The sequence below is a fragment of the Hylobates moloch genome, unplaced genomic scaffold (assembly GCF_009828535.3).
Source record: "Hylobates moloch isolate HMO894 unplaced genomic scaffold, HMol_V3 SCAFFOLD_6, whole genome shotgun sequence".
In the NCBI taxonomy this organism is placed as follows: Eukaryota; Metazoa; Chordata; class Mammalia; order Primates; family Hylobatidae; genus Hylobates; species Hylobates moloch.
This window is the reverse complement of record NW_026652281.1, coordinates 19,637,904-19,658,171: the sequence shown is the minus strand read 5'-3', so window position 1 is coordinate 19,658,171 and position 20,268 is coordinate 19,637,904. Positions and strand designations below refer to the sequence as shown.

Genomic DNA, 20,268 nt, shown 5'->3' with positions numbered 1-20,268 from the left:
GTTTTCTTGCTGTATTAGTTTGGACCCTGAGCATCAGCCACAGAACCTCTTTTTGCTTTAGTGGAAGGTCCAAGTAGAATAACACTGCAGAGATGAGAGCTGTAGCTTATGCCTGCCAAGGCTGTCTGATATGTAGGGATCTGAAGAAGTTGTGCCTATGGCCGTAGTTTTGTATCTTTGATTTACCTGCTTTGGGCCTTTTTATTTGTCACTCAGCTTCTCTAAATCCTAGCCTGCTATTGAAATAGCCACAATGATAGTGAGAGGAATAAAAGCTGTTGTAATGAAGAAAGTCTACTGAATAAATGCCTGGAGAGAATTACAATGTGGCAAATGTGTTCCAAATAAGTGAATGATAGGCTAGATAATACAGCACCAGAGGTACCCCTCAGCTTGCAGTGTTCTCTGCATTTACTATTGGCTTGGAAGTGGCTACTGCATAGAACTATATAAGTATCTGGAATTTTTGAAAGATGTTCACTAAGAGAAGAATATGAATTAGGATTCCTTAGTCTTGTGTAATCTTGGAAGACAGAGGATGTGAAGATGTGAGTGTACATAGCTGGTGATGGTTCATAGCAGGATGTTGAATTGGGCAGTCTTGTTTAATCTGAGTGGGAAGATCAATTTGTAGGTACACTGAGATCAGATCTTAGAGTGCTTGGGTGCCAAGAACAAATACAGAAATTCTTTGGTCCACCTGGTGAGACAGGTATGTTCTGTAGAGTGTGAGTCATTAAGTCAGGTGGACATCATCATGTGACCATGAAGCTCAGACTTTGTATGCTTAATATCACCAGTAGTTCATGAGTATCATGCCAAGGCACTGGCAGAGTGCCAGAAATAAGCTTTCCTGGTAAGATGTGACTGAATTAATTAGCATTTCCTCTAGAACCTTTTCAAAAATGGTCCTGAGTTTCAAGAGGCACTCAGGTACCTAATCTTTGACCACTGATGTGCCCAGATGACAGCAGCCAGTTCTAACTATGCTTCTACCCTTCCCAGGTAAGTCCTCTAGCCTGAGGTTCTCCTGGCGTGTTATTGATAGAAGATGTGTCCCTTATACTCTGATTTTTAGAGATAGGTGCAAGTCACAAGTCTATTTCAGATTTCAGGTTGTTTGAACGGGGCCACAAGATCTGGCATTGACTGTTTCTTGGAGACCTATAGCTGTGATGGAGTAGCAGGTTTTCTCCATCTTTTTCTGTCTTTCATTAGCCAAAAATAAAATAAAATAAAATAAAATAACTCAAAAACAACAACAAAAATATCAAATTTGTAGTTCTATTCATGACATTTTCAGATTGAAAATAGTCCAGATTGTGCTCACTTCGGCAGCACATATACTAAAATTAGAACAATACAGAGAAGATTAGCATGGCCCCTGCGCAAGGATGACATGCAAATTCGTGAAGCATTCCAAATTTTTCCTTACACCTTATACAAAAATTAATTCAAGATGGATTAAAGACTTACATGTTAAACCTAAAACCATAAAAACCCTACAACAAAACCTAGGCCATACCATTCAGGACATAGGCATGGACAAGGACTTCGTGTCTAAAACAACAAAAGCAATGGCAACAAAAGCCAAAATTGACAAATGGGATCTAATTAAACTAGCTTCTGCACAGCAAAAGAAACTACCATCAGAGTGAACAGGCAACCTACAGAATGGGAGAAAATTTTTGCAACCTACTCATCTGACAAAGGGCTAATATCCAGAATCTACAAAGAACTTAAACAAATGTACAAGAAAAAAACAACCCCATCAAAAAGTGGACGAAGGCTATGAACAGACACTTCTCAAAAGAAGACATGTATGCAGCCAACAGGCAGATGAAAAAATGCTCATCATCACTGGCCATCAGAGAAATGCAAATCAAAACCACACTGAGATACCATCTCACACCAGTTAGAATGGTAATCATTAAAAAGTCAGGAAACAACAGGTGCTGGAGAGGATGTGGAGAAATAGGAACATTTTTGCACTGTTGGTGGGACTGTAAACTAGTTCAACCATTGTGGAAGTCAGTGTGGCGATTCCTCAGGGATCTAGAACTAGAAATACCATTTGACGCAGCCATCCCATTACTGGGTATATACCCAAAGGATTATAAATCATGCTGCTATAAAGACACATGCACACGTATGTTTGTTGCAGCACTATTCACAATAGCAAAGACTTGGAACCAACCCAAATGTCCAACAATGATAGACTGGATTCAGAAAATGTGGCACATATATACCATGGAATACTATGCAGCCATAAAAAGTGATGAGTTCATGTCCTTTGTAGGGACATGGATGAAGCTGGAAACCATCATTCTTAGGAAACTATCACAAGGACAAAAAAACCAAACACCGCATGTTCTCACTCATAGGTGGGAATTGAACAATGAGAACACATGGACACAGGAAAGGGAACATCACACAGCAGGGACTGTTGTGGGGTGGGGTGAAGGGGGGAGGGATAGCATTAGGAGATATACCTAATGCTAAATGACGAGTTAATGGGTGCAGCACACCAACATGGCACATGTATACATATGTAACAAACCTGCACGTTGTGCACATGTACCCTAAAACTTAAAGTATAATAATAATAAAATTTAAAAAAAGAAAATAATCCAGATTAGGCCTTTTGGAATCTTTCTGTGAGTTCAGAAGTTAACTGTAAAGAGTTGACAAGTTTTTCTTGTTGAAAAACATCAGACATTCCTTGTGTGTAACCATTAGGTTTTCATTTGATATTATATAAGGCAGCTCATGGAACTTATTGATTTAATGAGCCAAAATGTATGTGCCTCCTAAAGCAAGTCAGGACATACATTTTTATAATAGTTTGGAGAACAACATATCTTTGAAACATGTGGCCTGGATTTTGAGGCCGCATCGCTACTGTATCTCTCATCTCTGAGAAGATCTATTTGTTTAGTTTAGCTTTTGTTTTAAATATGTTTTCCTAATTTGCTATATAATATAAACAGGAAATTTAGTACTGCAAGGAGCATAAAACTGATATGGATTTGAATTATACAATTTCATGTCAAATAAAACAAAATTTACATTCTATAGGCATGAAACACTTAATGGCATTAGGATATAGAACAAAAACCTTTACAATAAATAACTTTAGTTAACTTGTACATATTTGTGAGAACATCTTATATATTTCCTAGTATTTCCTACTTTCCCTTATTGAAAAGTAGTCTTATTAGAGACTTCTTTCTCAGTTGCCCAATATTCTCATACACTGATGCAGTACATGCCAATGGTACAACCAATACAAAGGGGAAATTGTCAAGATCCAGAAAATTCAAAAATATGTTTATCGTTTGAATCAGCAATCCCATTTCTAAGAAGCTATCTTAAAGTTACAGCTAGAAAAGTATGTAACATGTCCCGACTCATTAATTGTAACACTATTTGTAATGGCAAAAAAATGGAAGCAAGCCTAAATATCTGTCAGTAGGAAGGAAGTTGAATAAGTTATTATATTATCCCACAGTGAAGTATATGCAACCATATGTAAAATGAAGAGGATGTCTGCATAATGATAGGTTGTGATCACCAGGATCCATTAAGTGAAAAAGGCAAGGTGCAGATTACTGTATACAGCAAGCTATGTTTTGTAAAATAAAAAAGAGAAAAATATAAATATGTATGTATTTCTTGTGTTTGTAGAAAGAAATATTGGAAGAGTGAACTGAAAGCAAAAATTACTACTATAAATGCACTGGCAATAAGGGTGAAAGGGTTAAGATGAAAGCCAAATTTTCTGAGTGTATATATATAAAACAATGTTTTACATATTTAGAATATAATTTATAGTTAAAAACAACATTAAAAAGCACTTGTCAATTACAGAGACAAATGTTGCATGAAGTCTTCACTTTGCAAGTTGATTGTTGAGGAAAGAATGGACTCTTCAACTCACTTTATTGTATAAACTGTATTTAAGAATAATCAGATGGCTCTTGTTAATAAAATAAAGCTCTTTTTGGAGAAAAATGTCAGTTAGTAGGATCATTTTTCAACTCTATGAAATAACTGATACAGGCAATCAATGGGCAATCACTAATGGATACTAAAATAATTGAGTGAAAGATTGATAGAAAACTGAACATTCACAGAGGATCCAAGTACCCCTTCCTGGTACTTGTGCAGTAGCACACCAAAAGAGGAAAAACAACCAAACATGACCACTTGAAACCTGTAGTCAGGTTTCATCATCAATAGCAATGTGTTGTCCAATTCACAACAAGCATGTATTAGGTTTATCCTGATGTAATATGACACAAAGTACACAGCATCACCTATGAAGTATTCTTGCTAAAATATTTAACCTGAGTTTCATGAAGATTTTAAGTCTAATTATCAGTTTACATGAAATTAAACATGGTAATTAGACAGCATATTTTAGGGGCAATTAGGGGACATAGCACCATGTTAAATGAGAGCAAGAAGAAGCAGTCAGACCAATGCAGAAGGTGGGACACTCTACAAGATCTGTGGCCTGTTCTAACAAGTAAGTCTCTGGCAAAGATAAAGAGGTTGTGATAGGAAATCGATTCTAGTTTAGACAAACAAACTCTAAAATATATTACGAAAAAATTAAATGTGGACTAAATATTAGATGGTATTAAAGAATTATTAATTTTATCAGGATTGATCATGGTATTGTGATTAGGTAGGAAAATGTCTTTTTGTCAGAGATGTACCCTGAGATATTTAGGGTAGAAATGCTATGTCATCTGCAATTTATTTAAAACATCTAAAAATAAATGGATAAGACAATTTGAATATAATACTAACAATCATTAAACCTGTGTGATGAGCATATTGAGGGGGTGGGTCATTATTTTATTGTTTCTACCATTATGTATGTTTCTAATTGTTTATTTAACGAAAAGCTAAAAATTAAAATTGAAACAAAGAAACAGCAATTGGCTATGACTTTCCTGGGCCCATTTTCCCTTCCTGATGGCTAGGAGAGAGCGAGAGCTGAAGCAGCTGCCTGGAATTCATAAGCAGAAACCTCCAGTTGGCAGAGTGGTGCCAACCCTGGGCCACCAGCGCTAAATCACCGGCCTACCCAGGAAAAGATAATTATTATAATCAAGTCATTGAAAAAACATTTTTAAAAAATTAAGTGTTGTAACATTTCAGAATATATTGAGATGGGATTTCCACTGTACATCTCAGAAGTCCCACTCTCCCCTCATACACCTTCGAGACTAAGTCTTAGACCTTCTGAGACATGCAAGAGTGGGAGCACATGGAAAGACTCACTGCAACACTTGCCAACAGTTGCCAGAGAGTTTCTTTGATTTACCTCACTAATGATGAAATGAACTTCCTCCATGTAGGTGGCTTATAAAATCGAAAGGAAGCTGGCTTGAAGGCTCAGTGTCCTCATTTATTTATTTACATAAATATCTTTTCCAAACAGTAAATTTTGTCAACACTGAGAAAGGAGAATTGTAATAACTAGAAGTATGTGGATGTAAGACAGCTGTTTTTTTAAAAAAAAAAAAAAACACGAATAAAAAACGTGTAAAATATCTTCTTGGTAGGGTCCTGACTGCCATAAATTTCTAGGCATAGTTTGTAATGAGGGGTAGAAATGATAGTTAAATATATCATTTATTTGTAAATTGTTCTCAAGTCTATCATTATAGGACCACTTATTTGGTGCTATAAAATTTTTTAATTTTAAGAAGTGTTTGATGTGTCTGACATGTAGCAATGTTAACAGCCCCCAGTTCTCAAACAGCACACCTCTTATGTTTTTTTAATTATACTTTAAGTTCTAGGGTACATGTGCACAATGTGCAGGTTTGTTACATCTGTATACATGTGCCATGTTGGTGTGCTGCACCCATTAACTTGTCACTTACATTAGGTATATCTCCTAATGCTATCCCTCCCCCATCCCTCACCCCACTACAGGCCCCGGTGTGTGATGCTCCCCACCTTGTGTCCAAGTGTTCTCATTGTTCAACTCCCACCTGTGAGTGAGAACATGCAGTGTTTGGTTTTCTGTCCTTGTGATAGTTTGCTAAGAATGATGGTTTCCAATCATCCATGTCCCTACAAAGGAAATGAACTCATCTTTTTTTTATGGCTGCATAGTATTCCATGGGGTATATGTGCCACATTTTCTTAATTCAGTCTATCATTGCTGGACATTTGGGTTGGTTCCAAGTCTTTGCTATTGTGAATAGTGCCACAATAAACATATGTGTGCATATGTCTTTACAGCAGCATGATTTATAATCCTTTGGGTATATACCCAGTAATGGGATGGCTGGGTCAAATGGTATTTCTAGTTCTAGATCCTTGAGGAATCGCCACACTGTCTTCCACAATGGTTGAACTAATTTACAGCCCCACCAACAGTGCAAAAGTGATCCTATTTCTCCACATCCTCTCCAGCACCTGTTGTTTCCTGACTTTTTAATGATTTCCATTCTAACTAGTGTGAGATGGTATCTCATTGTGGTTTTGATTTGCATTTCTATGATGGCCAGTGATGATGAGCATTTTTTCATATGTTTTTTTGGCTGCATAAATGTCTTCTTTTGAGAAGTATCTGTTCATATCCTTTGCCCACTTTTTGATGGGGTTGTTTGATTTTTTTCTTGTAAATTTGTTTAAGTTCTTTGTAGATTCTAGATATTAGCCGTTTGTCAGATGGGTAGATTGTAAAAATTTTCTCCCATTCTGTAGGTTGCCTGTTCACTCTGATGGAAGTTTCTTTTGCTGTGCAAAACTCTTTAGTTTAATTAGATCCCATTTGTCCATTTTGGCTTTTGTTGCCATTGCTTTTGGTGTTTTAGTCCTGAAGTCCTTGCCCATGCCTATGTCCTGAATGGTATTGCCTAGGTTTTCTTCTAGGGTTTTTATGGTTTTAGGTCTAACATTTAAGTCTTTAATCCATCTTGAATTAATTTTTGTATAAGGTGTAAGGAAGGGATCCAGTTTCAGCTTTCTACTTATGGCTAGCCAGTTTTCCCAGCACCATTAATTAAATAGGGAATCCTTTCCCCATTTCTTGTTTTTGTCAGGTTTGTGAAAGATCAGATGGTTGTAGATGTGTGGTATTATTTCTGAGGGCTCTATGCTGTTCCCCTGGTCTATATGTCTGTTTTGGTACGGCACCATGCTGTTTTGGTTACTGTGGCCTTGTAGTATAGTTCGAAGTCAGGTAGCATGATGCTTCCAGCTCTGTTCTTTTTGCTTAGGATTGTCATGGCAATGTGGGCTCTTTTTTGGTTCCACATGAATTTTAAAGTAGTTTTTTCCAATTCTGTGAAGAAAGTCATTGGTAGCTTGATGGGGATGGCATTGAATCTATACATTACCTTGGGCAGTATGGCCATTTTCATGAAATTGATTCTCCCTATCCAAGAGCATTGAATGTTCTTCCATTTGTTTGTGTCCTCTTTTATTTTGCTGAGCAGTGGTTTGTAGTTCTCCTTGAAGTGGTCCTTCACACCCCTTGTAAATTGGATTCCTAGGTATTTTATTCTCTTAATTCAGCATTTGTGAATGGGAGATCACTCATGATCTGGCTGTTTGTCTGTTATTGGTGTATAGGAATGCTTGTGATTTTTGCACACTGATTTTGTATCCTGAGACTTTGCTGAAGTTGCTTATCAGTTTAAGGAGATTTTGGGCAGAGAGGATGGGGTTTTCTAAATATACAATCATGTCTTCTGCAAACAGGGACAATTTGACTTCCTCTTTTCCTAAGTGAATACCCTTTATTTCTTTCTCCTGCCTGATTGCCCTGGCCAGAACTTCCAACACTATGTTGAATAGGAGTGGTGAGAGGGGGCATCCCTGTGTTGTGCCAGTTTTCAAAGGGTATGCTTCCAGTTTTTGCCCATTCAGTATGATATTGACTATGGGTTTGTCATAAATAGTTCTTATTATTTTGAGATACGTCCCATCAATACCTAATTTATTGAGAGTTTTTAGCATGAATGGCTGCTGAATTTTGTCAAAGGCCTTTTCTGCATCTATTGAGATAATCATGTGGTTTTTGTCTTTGGTTCTGTTTATATGATGGATTACGTTTATTGATTTGCATATGTTGAACCAGCCTTGCATCCCAGGGATGAAGCCAACTTGATCGTGGTGGATAAGCTTTTTGATGTGCTGCTGGCTTTGGTTTGCCAATATTTTATTGAGGATTTTTGCATCGATGTTCATCAGGGATATTGGTCTAAAATTCTCTTTTTTTGTTGTGCCTCTGCCATGGTTTGGTATCAGGATGATGCTGGCCTCATAAAATGAATTAGGGAGGATTCCTTCTTTTTCTATTGATTGGAATAGTTTCAGAAGGAATGGTACCGACTCCTCTTTATACCTTTGGTAGAATTCGGCTGTGAATCCACGTGGTCCTGGACTTTTTTTGCTTGGTAGGCTATTAATTATTGCCTCAATTTCAGAGCCTGTTATTGGTCTATTCAGGGATTCAATTTCTTCCTGGTTTAGTTTTGGGAGGGTGTATGTGTCCAGGAATTTATCCATTTCTTCTAGATTTTCTAGTTTATTTTTGTAGAGGGGTTTATAGTGTTCTCTGACAGTAGTTTCTATTTTCGGGGCATCGGTGGTGATATCCCCTTTATCATTTTTTATTGCGTCTATCTGATTCTTCTCTCTTTTCTTCTTTATTAGTCTTGCTAGCGGCCTCTCAATTTTGTTGATCGTTTTAAAAAACCAGGTCCTGGATTCCTTGATTTTTTGAAGGGTTTTTTGTGTCTCTATCTCCTTCATTTCTGCTCTGATCTTAATTATTTCTTGCCTTCTGCTAGCTTTTGAATGTGTTTGCTCTTGCTTCTCTTGTTCTTTTAATTGTGATGTTAGGGTGTCAATTTTAGATCTTTCCTGCTTTCTCTTGTGGGCATTTACTGATATAAATTTTCCTCTACACACCGCTTTAAATGCTTCCTAGAGATTCTGGCATGTTGTGTCTTTGTTCTAATTGGTTTCAAAGAATATCCTTATTTCTGCCTTCATTTCATGATGTACCCAGTAGTCATTCAGGAGAAGGTTGTTCAGTTTCCATGTAGTTGAGCGGTTTTGAGTGAGTTTCTTAATCCTGAGTTCTAGTTTGATTGCACTGTGGTCTGAGAGACAGTTTGCTACAATTTCTGTTCTTTTACATTTGCTGAGGAGTGCTTTACTTCCAACTATGTGGTCAATTTTGGAATAAGTGTGATGTGGTGCTGAGAAGAATGTATATTCTGTTGATTTGGGGTGGAGAGTTCTGTAGATGTCTATTAGCTTGGTGCAGAGCTGAGTTCAATTCCTGGATATCCTTGTTAACTTTCTGTCTTGTTGATCTGCCTAATGTTGACAGTGGGGTGTTAAAGTCTCCCATTATGATTGTGTGGTAGTCTAAGTCTCTTTGTAGGTCTCTAAGGACTTTCTTTATGAATCTGAGTGCTCCTGTATTGGGTGATATATATTTAGGATACTGAGCTCTTCTTGTTGAATTGATGCCTTTACCATTATGTAATGGCCTTGTCTCTTTTGATCTTTGTGGGTTTAAAGTCTGTTTTATCAGAAACTAGGATTGCAACCCCTCCTTTTTTTTGTTTTCCATTTGGTTGGTAGATCTTCCTCCATCCCTTTATTGAGCCTGTGTGTGTCTCTGCATGTGGGATGGGTCTCCTGAATACAGCACATTGATTGGTCTTGATTCTTTATCCAATTTGCTAATCTGTGTCTTTTAATTAGAGCATTTAGCCCATTTACATTTAAGGTTAATATTGTTATGTGTGAATTTGTTCTTGTCATTATGACTTTAGCTGGTTATTTTGCTTGTTAGTTGTTGCAGTTTCTTTCTAGCATTGATAGTCTTTACAATTTGGTATGTTTTTGCAGTGGCTGGTTCTGGTTGTTCCTTTCCATGTTTAGTACTTCCTTCAGGAGCTCTTATAAGGCAGGCCTGGTGCTGACAAAATCTCTCAGCATTTGCTTCTCTGTAAAGGATTTTCTTTGTCCTTCACTTATGAAGCTTAGTTTGGCTGGATATGAAATTCTGGGTTGAAAATTCTTTTCTTTAAGAATGTTGAATATTGGCCACTCTCTTCTGGCTTGTAGAGTTTCTGGCCAGAGATCCACTTTTAGTCTGATGGGCTTCCCTTTGTGGGTAACCCGACCTTTCTCTCTGGCTGCCCTTAACATTTTTTCCTTCATTTCAACCTTGGTGAATCTGACAATTGTGTGTCTTGCAGTTGCTCTTCTCCAGGAGTATCTTTGTGGCATTCTCTGTATTTCCTGAATTTGAATGTTGGCCTGCCTTGCTAGGTAGGGGAAGTTCTCCTGGATAATATCCTGAAGAGTGTTTTCCAACTTGGTTCCTTTTTCCCCCGTCACTTTCATGTACACCAATCAAAAGTAGATTTGGTCTTTTCACATAGTCCCATATTTCTTGGAGGCTTTGTTCATTTCTTTTTCCTCTTTTTCCTCTAAACTTCTCTTGTCACTTCATTCATTTGATCTTCAGTCACTGATACCCTTTCTTCCACTTGATAGAATCAGCTACTGTAGCTTGAGCATATGTCATGTAGTTCTTGTGCCATGGTTTTCAGCTCCATCAGGTCTTTTGAGGTCTTCTCTACACTGTTTATTCTAGTTAGCCATTCGTCTAATCTTTTTTCAGTGTTTTTAGCTTCTTTGCGATGGGTTTGAACATCCTCCTTTAGCTCAGAGAAGTTTTTTATTACCGATCATCTGAAGCCTTCTTCTCTCAACTCGTCAAAGTCATTCTCTGTCCAACTTTGTTCCATTGCTGGTGAGGCGCTACATTCCTTTGGAGGAGAAGAGGTGCTCTGATTTTTAGAATTTTCAGCTTTTCTGCTCTGGTTCCCCCCATCTTTGTGGTTTTATCTACCTTCGGTCTTTAATGATGGTGATGTACAGATGGGGTTATGGTGTGGATGTCCTTTCCGTTTTTTAGTTTTCCTTCTCAGCTGCAGGTCTGTTGGAGATTGCTGGAGGTCCACTCCAGACCCTGTTTGCCTGGGTATCACCAGCAGAGGCTGCTGAACAGCAAATATTGCAGAATGGCGATTGTTGCTGCCTGACCCTTCCTCTGGAAACTTCATCTCAGAGGGGCACCTGGTTGTATGAGGTATCAGTCGGCCCCTACTGGGAGTTGCATCCCAGTTAGGCTACTCGGGGTCAGGGACCCATTTGAGGAGGCTGTCTGTCCATTCTCAGATCTCAAACTCTGTGCTGGGAGAACCACTACTCTCTTCAAAGCTGTCAGACGGGGCCGTTTAAGTCTGCAGAAGTGTCTGCTGCCTTTTGTTCAGCTATGCCCTGCCCTCAAAGGTGGAGTCTACAAAGGCAGGCAGGCCTGGTTGAGCTGAGGTGGGCTCCACCCAGTTTGAGCTTCCTAGCCACTTTGTTTACCTATTCAAGCCTCAGCAATGGCGGATGCCCCTCCCCCAGCCTCGCTGCTGCCTTGCAGTTGGATCTCCGACTGCTGTGATATCAGTGAGTGAGGCTCTGTGCACGCCTCTTATTTTTAATGTTCAGTTTGCTTCATGAGTCCTTGTGTTGAATGCTATTCTGGGCAATGATTATTCATTAATACAAATAAACATTAGATTATAGGAAGAGTAAGCTTCCCATGAAAACCGAAGTTATTATCAGATCCTAAAAGCAGTAATTAAAAACCCTGTTCCCAGGTAGATTTGTAAAGTGGATGACTCCTGTATCCAGCATTCTCCCATTCATTTTTAGAGCCATCCAACTCCTTCAGTCACTTCACTGCCATCTCCTTTCCCAAGCCCAGCTGCTGTCTAGATCGTCAGAGCTTCTTGGCCCATTGCATGCACTCATCATGATGTTTAGCCACCAACCCAGCATTGTCTGGCATCTTTCTAAATTTCTTGGTTTTCACTCAAACCTCCCATAATCCAAATGATGACTGCTATAGAATTGCATCAGAAGACTTATGAAAACAAGTGATTTGACAGCAAAGAGTCAGAATTCTTAGGTTACAGTGGCAAAATGCTGTGGGCTTCATGTCTGTCATATATTGCTATTTGTTCAGTCTTACTTTGATCTACTCACTAAACAATTCATCCTCCATAGAACTGAGGGTGCAAAGGTGGTTGGTAGTGGGTTAAAGAGGAAAGTCAAATCAGAAATGAAGAAGAGGTTGAGGAGACCATATGTAGATTAAAAATAAACTTTTTTTGGGCATTGATTTTCATTTAGTCACAATATTTTTATTTTCAAATAACATTAAAGAAAAACATACAGTCTTTCTATTTTCTAAAGGAGAAGCAGAGAAATATCACACTGTTCCTAGTTAAAAGTAATGTTAGCAGGAATGTCTAGACTATTTCTATGTGTTTATTTCTCTTTATTTTAGTTAAATGATAGATTTACTCACTTGCAACTAACTCTTGCTATATTTCTCCCATTTCAAAATTCTTAAACTATTGTAGCTAAAAATTGTATCTATTTTACTTAGCTGCCTTCGGTAGCATTTGAAAGCGAATGCAAAATTTCTGGACAAAATAGAAACAGATACATGGGCTAATATAGGAATATACACAATACTGTTAACTGTCTCAAGATTTTTCATTGATTACCTCTTCCATGGTGAGATTTCAGGCATAAAACTGGTTTGGGTTAGTACAAAGTCTGGCCCAACATATACTTACTTGTAGTTCTTCCTAATAAGTCAAACAAGCTCACATTTATGGTGCTGAATATATTCTAGATTCATTGTATCTGTAGTTGCTAAAAATTTAGTTCCATGCCTTAGGATGGTATTAGAATGTCCACGATAAGAAAAATAAGTGTAGCAAAATAAAAAAAAATGCCACACCTATCTTTCTGTATTAATTTTTTCCACTGGAGAAGGACAGATTTTACTCATTAAAACTACAGAAGTCTGAGACCAACTGCTCCATGTTCTTTTGTGCTCTTTAAATGTTGTTATTTGGAGGTGACTTAGTTAGACTAAAGCTAGAAGAGAAAACAATAGAATGTCAAAGATGCTTTTCAAGTTGTAAACTAACATTTTAAGTTATAAACTACTTGATACTATTTTCTTAATTAAAAAGATATTTCTGTATCGAAAAGATCAGAGCTTCTGAGTAAATTTAGAAAGCATTTTTTTGTCATTTACAGAAAAGGGCTTTAAGAGCCTATGTTCCTTTGGGTTTAAGAGCTCTCTTCACTGTGACTTCAAAGTAATCATTTTCAGATTAATAAACTGGTGTTCGTCTTTGGAATTATCAGTTTTTCTTTTATTACAGAATCTGAGGTTAGCCAGAATCCATCTGCAGAACATGAGGCAGAAGGGAGAAACACCTGACAAGGTGAGGCCATCCTTAACTATTTTAACACATGCAATTAACCATTTATACTCACTTAAAAGCAGACAGCTGGGATGATGTTGTCTGCTAGAAAAAAAAGTGAAATGAAATGTTTAGTTTTTTGATCTTTAATAAAATTTCATCTTCGTATAAAATTTCGTTATCCATTCCACTAACTTGTTACTTCTCCATTCCACCTTCCCACTCCTTTTAGAATCCTTAGTTTGAAGACGTAATTCTTTAAATGATCTGTCTCAGGGAGGGGGGAATCTTGTTACTTTTAAGGACTGAAAATAGCATTATAAACTTTGTTTTTATTTTTAAATATGAATATCGACTGACGCTCTCAAATCAATCAATATTGTTGCCAAATTTTGTAAAATGCACTGTCTTGGCCATCTAACGATAGAGTTCTAATATAAATGTAAAAACCAACCTATCAACGTGTTTTCAAAAATACTATTTGTAAAGAACAGCACAATTTTGTGGTGTGTCCAAATATTCCTTTCTTTCTTACAAAATACTATTGGATCTGTCCAGTTCCTAAATATTCCTTCCCTCCCTCCCTCCCTGCCTCTCTCTCTCTGCAGTTTCTTTGATGTTTGTTCTTTTCTTTCCATTTTCTAGTTATTAATTGGTTCAATGGATGACCTTTGTGCGACACTGTTCTACCTTATCCGCCTCGCCAGGGCCCCTGCGCCGCCCAATTCCAGCAACCCTGGTTCTCCTGTGACCCTAAGCCTTCCAGATCCCTGGGTTTCCCCCCACGGGGCTGTCACATTCTTCCCCGCCAGAGACGCCAGTGGCGGGCCTCCTCCCTGGGGTGTGAGCAGGTCGGCGCGCCACACTTCCCTAGGTGGCCGGACGCGCGCCCAGGGAGAAGCTGGGGGCGGGGCCAAGGCTCTTCCGGCTGCAGCACGCCAGGGGATGTGGTTGGCCCTGAGCCTGGAGACCCAAGGTGGGCAGCAACACTCCCACCGCGGTTCAGAGGAGAGATACACTAGGCCAGCCTAACGACACTGGGAGTGCGAGCTGCGGCTGGGGTAGGGGCAGCCCCTTCCAGCGGGCGCGTGGGTCACCAAGGAGCAGTTCTCCGAGACACGTTGCGTCCGAGGGACTGGGCGGGGCTGAGCGGGGCAGGACGGGGGCGGCGCTCAGGAGCCCTGGAACCCTCTGGCCCTGCGGCCACGGGCCGAGGCGTGGTCCTGAGCCCCTGCGCGGTTTCTGGTGCGTAGAGACTGTAAATCGCTGCGCTTCTCAGTCATCATCATCCTAGCTTCTCCCAGCTCGAATTCAGCCTCCAACTCAAGATCCCGAGAAAGACTACCTGAGAGGAGAAAAGCTTCTGTCCCTGGATCTTTTTCTGAGGGTGGTGAGGTTTGTTTAGGGTCGCAGAAGCAGGGAGGACTGACTCAGCCCTCATAGAGAAGGGGGCTGGAAAGTCCTGGGGAACTTGCAGGGCACGGGCCGCTGTCGCGGTTGGGAGGCGAGGGCGCAGCGCTGTGGTTCTAGATTCCAAGACCCCTGAGGGTCTGTGTTGGTTTCTCGCAGGAGTCGGAGGCTCCCTGCTCTCCAGCCGCCCAGTGACCCAAGCTTAATCTTCAGCACCACTTGGGGCGACCTTTTCGGTGCAAACTTAGGATTCTGTTTCTCAGGATTCCTCCCCACCTCGCTTCGCCCCGGAAAAGCTGACAAGAACTTCAGGTGTAAGCCCTGAGTAGTTAGAGGACCTGCGATCTCCGCGGAGAGCTGTGCCTGGAAGAGAAGGACTCTGGTGGGGGCTGAGATCAGAGCTGTCTTCTGGCCCGGTGGCCCCCATGCTTCTGTCATGGCTAACAGTTCTAGGGGCTGGAATGGTCGTCCTGCACTTCGTGCAGAAACTCCTGTTCCCTTACTTTTGGGATGACTTCTGGTTCGTGTTGAAGGTGGTGCTCATTAGAATTCGGCTGAAGAAGTACGAAAAGAGAGGGGAGCTGGTCACTGTGCTGGATAAATTCTTGAGTCATGCCAAAAGACAACCTCGGAAACCTTTCATCATCTACGAGGGAGACATCTACACCTATCAGGATGTAGACAAAAGGAGTAGCAGAGTGGCCCATGTCTTCCTGAACCATTCCTCTCTGAAAAAGGGGGACACGGTGGCTCTGCTGATGAGCAATGAGCCGGACTTCGTTCACGTGTGGTTCGGCCTCGCCAAGCTGGGCTGCGTGGTGGCCTTTCTCAACACCAGCATTCGCTGCAACTCCCTCCTGAATTGCATTCGCGCCTGTGGGCCCAGAGCCCTGGTGGTGGGCGCAGGTAGAGTATGGGGTGTGGTCTGCCTATGCAGAATGGCAACCCACCTGCTTTCCTACCCTTTTTTTTTTTTTTTTTCTTTAGGATAATTCGTAACTAATATTTTGGGTGAGTGAAGTGTGCATGTTAAGAGTACAAAATAGTTTTATGATTCTATGCTGGTTTAACAACTGTCTCCTCCCTTCAGGCACGTAGTTTCAGAAAACTTTTATCAAATCTCTGCTTCCTACCATTTTGAGACAGGGACAGTTTTACTGTCCTGTAAAGTGAGTGCAAGAACACACAGAGAGAGAACTTGGTCAGTTCTAAATTTTATCAGCTCTGACAAAATGATGAATAGGAAAGTTATCTGACTTCATTGTGACACATCTACCTACCTCTAATTGTACTTTATCAGGGATGACTACATTTGCAGAAGAGATATGTTTGATGGAAAAGTACCTGAATTCCTTTCTTCATGTCTGCTCTTATTTTATACTGTCTGCAAGCTAAGACTTGCCTAGCAAGGTTGCATTCCCACCCGTGAGCCAGAACGTGGGCTCTTGGCAGACTCTAGGAGCCTTCTATTTCTTCTTCTGATCCTTCAGTGCATCCTTGTCTTTTTTGACTAAGTTCTACCCTTCCTCCTCTCCCTACCTTGGAGTTAGGACATCTTAGGCTACACGTATTTTCGCTGAACTGTAAAGAAAAGCCTGGGGTTTAGTGGCTAATTAGTAAAGAAACTAGGAAGATGGGTTGCTTAATGAAAAAGAAGTGAAATACGAAAAATGATACTTATTTGCTGTTATCTAAATGGTTTATGCAGAGTCTTCTTCAATGAGGAAGGAAGGTGCAGAAAGAGGAAGATCTATTGCAAGGACCATAATGAAAATATTTCAGTATTTTAGATTAATAGATACATACCAGTACCTTGTATAAAGTTTTTAAACTCACAGAACAATATGGAAAAATGTATTTATACACTGGTGATCTCTAAGGTATAGAACTTTTCAAATAACCTTTATCATATAATATTTGTATATCAAACAAAAATGAGTTAGGCAGTATACGGAAAATGGGCTAGCCCTTCAAGGCTATCACTGTTCCTACTTCTTTTCAGTTCAACTTGTGGTCTGATAAAGTGGCAAATGTTTACTTTTTCTTATTTATTATTATTTTTATTATTATACTTTAAGTTCTAGAGTCCATATGCACAACGTGCAGGTTTGTTACCTATGTATACATGTGCCATGTTGCTGTGCTGCACCCATTAACTTGTCATTTACATTAGCTGTTCCTCCTAATGCTGTCCCTCCCCACTCCCTCCACCCCATGACAGACCCTGGTGTGTGATGTTCCCCACCCTGTGTCCAAGTGTTCTCATTGTTCAGTTCCCACCTATGAGTGAGAGCATGTGGTGTTTGGTTTTCTGTCCTTGTGATAGTTTGCTCAGAATGATGGTTTCCAGCTTCATCCATGTCCCTACAAAGGACATGAACTCATCATTTTTTATGGCTGCATAGTATTTCATGGTGTATATGTGCCTCATTTTCTTAATCCAGTCTATCATTGATGGACATTTGGGTTGGTTCCAAGTCTTTGCTATTGTGAATAGTGCCGCGATAAACATACATGTGCATGTGTCTTTATAGTAGCATGATTTATAATCCTTTGGGTATACACCCAGTAATGAGATGGCCGGGTCAAATGGTATTTCTAGTTCTAGATCCTTGAGGAATCGCCACACTGTCTTCCACAATGGTTGAACTAATTTACAGTCCCACCAACAGTGCAAAAGTGTTCCTATTTGTCCACATCCTCTCCAGCACCTGTTGTTTCCTGACTTTTTAATGATCGCCATTTTAACTAGTGTGAGATGGTATCTCATTGTGGTTTTGATTTGCATTTCTCTGATGGCCAGTGATGATGAGCATTTTTTCATGTGTCTGTTGGCTGCATACATGTCTTCTTTTGAGAAGTATCTGTTCATATCCTTTGCCCACTTTTTGATGGGGTTGTTTGATTTTTTTCTTGTAAATTTGTTTAAGTTCTTTGTAGATTCTAGATATTAGCCGTTTGTCAGATGGGTAGATTGTAAAAATTTTCTCCCATTCTGTAGGTTGCCTGTTCACTCTGATGGAAGTTTCTTTTGCTGTGCAAAGCTCTTTAGTTTAATTAGATCCCATTTGTCAATTATGACTTTTATTGCCATTGCTTTTGGTGTTTTAGTCCTGAAGTCCTTGCCCATGCCTATGTCCTGAATGGTATTGCCTAGGTTTTCTTCTTGGGTTTTTATGGTTTTAGGTCTAACATTTAAGTCTTTAATCCATCTTGAATTAATTTTTGTAGAAGGTGTAAGGAAGGGATCCAGTTTCAGCTTTCTACTTATGGCTAGCCAGTTTTCCCAGCACCGTTTATTAAATAGGGAATCCTTTCCCCATTTCATGTTTTTGTCAGGTTTGTCAAAGATCAGATGGTTGTAGATGTGTGGTATTATTTCTGAGGGCTCTGTTCTCTTCCATTGGTCTGTATGTCTGTTTTGGTACTAGTACCATGCTGTTTTGGTTGCTGTAGCCCTGTAGTATAGTTTGAAGTCAGGTAGCGTGATGCCTCCAGCTTTGTTCTTTTTGCTTAGGATTGACTTGGCAATGTGGGTTCTTTTTTGGTTCCATATGAACTTTAAAGTAGTTTTTTCCAATTCTGTGAAGAAAGTCATTGGTAGCTTGATGGGGATGGCATTGAATCTATACATTACCTTGGGCAGTATGGCCATTTTCACAATATTGATTCTTCTTATCCATGAGCATGGAATGTTCTTCCATTTGTTTGTGTCCTCTTTTATTTTGTTGAGCAGTGGTTTGTAGTTCTCCTTGAAGAGGTCCTTCACATCCCTTGTAAGTTGGATTCCTAGGTATTTTATTCTCTTTGTAGCAATTGTGAATGGGAGAACACTCATGATTTGGCTGTTTTTCTGTTATGGTGTATAGGAATGCTTGTGATTTTTGCACATTGATTTTGTATCCTGAGACTTTGCTGAAGTTGCTTATCAGCTTAAGGAGATTTTGGGCTGAGATGCTGGGGTTCTCTAAATATACAATCATGTCATCTGCAAACAGGGACAATTTGACTTCCTGTTTTCGTAATTGAATACCCTTTATTTCTTTCTCCTGCCTGATTGCCTTGGCCAGAATTTCCGACACTAAGTTGAATAGGAGTGGTGAGAGAGGGCATCCCTGTCTTGTGCCAGTTTTCAAAGGGAATGCTTCCAGTTTTTGCCCATGCAGTATGATATTGGCTGTGGATTTGTCATAAATAGCTCTTATTGTTTTGAGATACATCCCATCAATACCTAATTTATTGAGAGTTTTTAGCATGAACGGCTGTTGAATTTTGTCGAAGGCCTTTTCTGCATCTATTGAGATAATCGTGGTTTTTGTCTTTGGTTCTCTTTATATGATGGATTACGTTTATTGGTTTGCATATGTTGAACCAGCCTTGCATCCCAGGGATGAAGCCCACTTGATCGTGGTGGATAAGCTTTTTGATGTGCTGCTGGATTCGGTTTGTCAGTATTTTATTGAGGATTTTTATATCGACGTTCATCAGGGATATTGGTCTAAAATTCTCTTTTTTTGTTGTGTCTCTGCCAGGCTTTGGTATCAGGATGATGCTGGCCTCACGAGTTAGGGAGTATTCCCTCTTTTTCTATTGATTGGAATAGTTTCAGAAGTAATGGTACCAATTCCTGTTTGTACCTCTGGTAGAATTCGATTGTGAACCCATCTTGTCCTGCACTTTTTTTGGTTGGTAGGCTATTAATTATTGCCTCAATTTCAGAGCCTGTTATAGGTCTATTCAGAGATTCAACTCCTTCCTGGTTTAGTCTTGTGAGGGTGTATGTATCTAGGAATTTTTCCATTTTTTCTCGATTTTCTAGTTTATTTGCATAGAGGTGTTTATAGTATTCTCTGATGGTAGTTTGCATTTCCGTGGGATCGGTGGTTGTATCCCCTTTATCATTTTTTATTGCATCTATTTGATTCTTCTCTCTTTTCTTCTTTATTAGTCTTGCTAGTGGTTTATCAATTTTGTTGATCTTTTCAAAAAACCGGCTCCTGGATTCATTGATTTTTTGAAGGGTTTTTTTTGTGTCTCTATCTCCTTCAGTTCTGCTCTGATGTGAATTATTTCTTGCCTTCTGCTGCCTTTTGAATGTGTTTGCTCTTGCTTCTCCAGTTCTTTTAATTGTGATGTTAGGGTGTCGATTTTAGATCTTTCCTGCTTTCTGCTATGGGCATTTAGTGCTATAAATTTCCCTCTATACACTGCTTTAAATGTTTCCCAGAGATTCTGATATGGTGTGTCTTTGTTCTCATTGGTTTCAAAGAACATCTTTATTTCTGCCTTCATTTCATTATTTACCCTTTAGTCATTCAGGAGCAGTTTGTTCAGTTTCTATGTGGTAGTGCAGTTTTGAGTGACTTTCTTAATCCTGAGTTCTAATTTGATTGCACTATGGTCTGAGACAGTTTGTTATAATTTCTTTTCTTTTACATTTGCTGAGGAGTGCTTTACTTCCAACTATGTGGCCAATTTTGGAATAAGTGTGATGTGGTGCTGAGAAGAATGT

At 39.5% G+C, this 20,268-nt stretch overlaps 1 protein-coding gene and 1 non-coding gene across 2 annotated transcripts in view; both read left to right on the top strand.

The window, feature by feature from the left end:
- The first annotated feature begins 1,322 nt into the window (after positions 1–1,322).
- On the top strand, positions 1,323–1,429 carry LOC116472155 (U6 spliceosomal RNA). Its single transcript, XR_004249042.1, has one exon. It is a non-coding gene; the product is annotated as a U6 spliceosomal RNA (small nuclear RNA).
- A 13,102-nt stretch (positions 1,430–14,531) lies between these two features.
- The window catches only part of SLC27A6 (solute carrier family 27 member 6), a 74,169-nt gene continuing 68,432 nt past the window's right edge, over positions 14,532–20,268 (top strand). Inside the window, exon 1 of the mRNA XM_032156528.2 lies at positions 14,532–15,662. Within this exon, the coding sequence (XP_032012419.1) occupies positions 15,182–15,662 (481 nt within the window). The 5' untranslated portion in view covers positions 14,532–15,181. The remainder of the gene's footprint in view (positions 15,663–20,268) is intronic.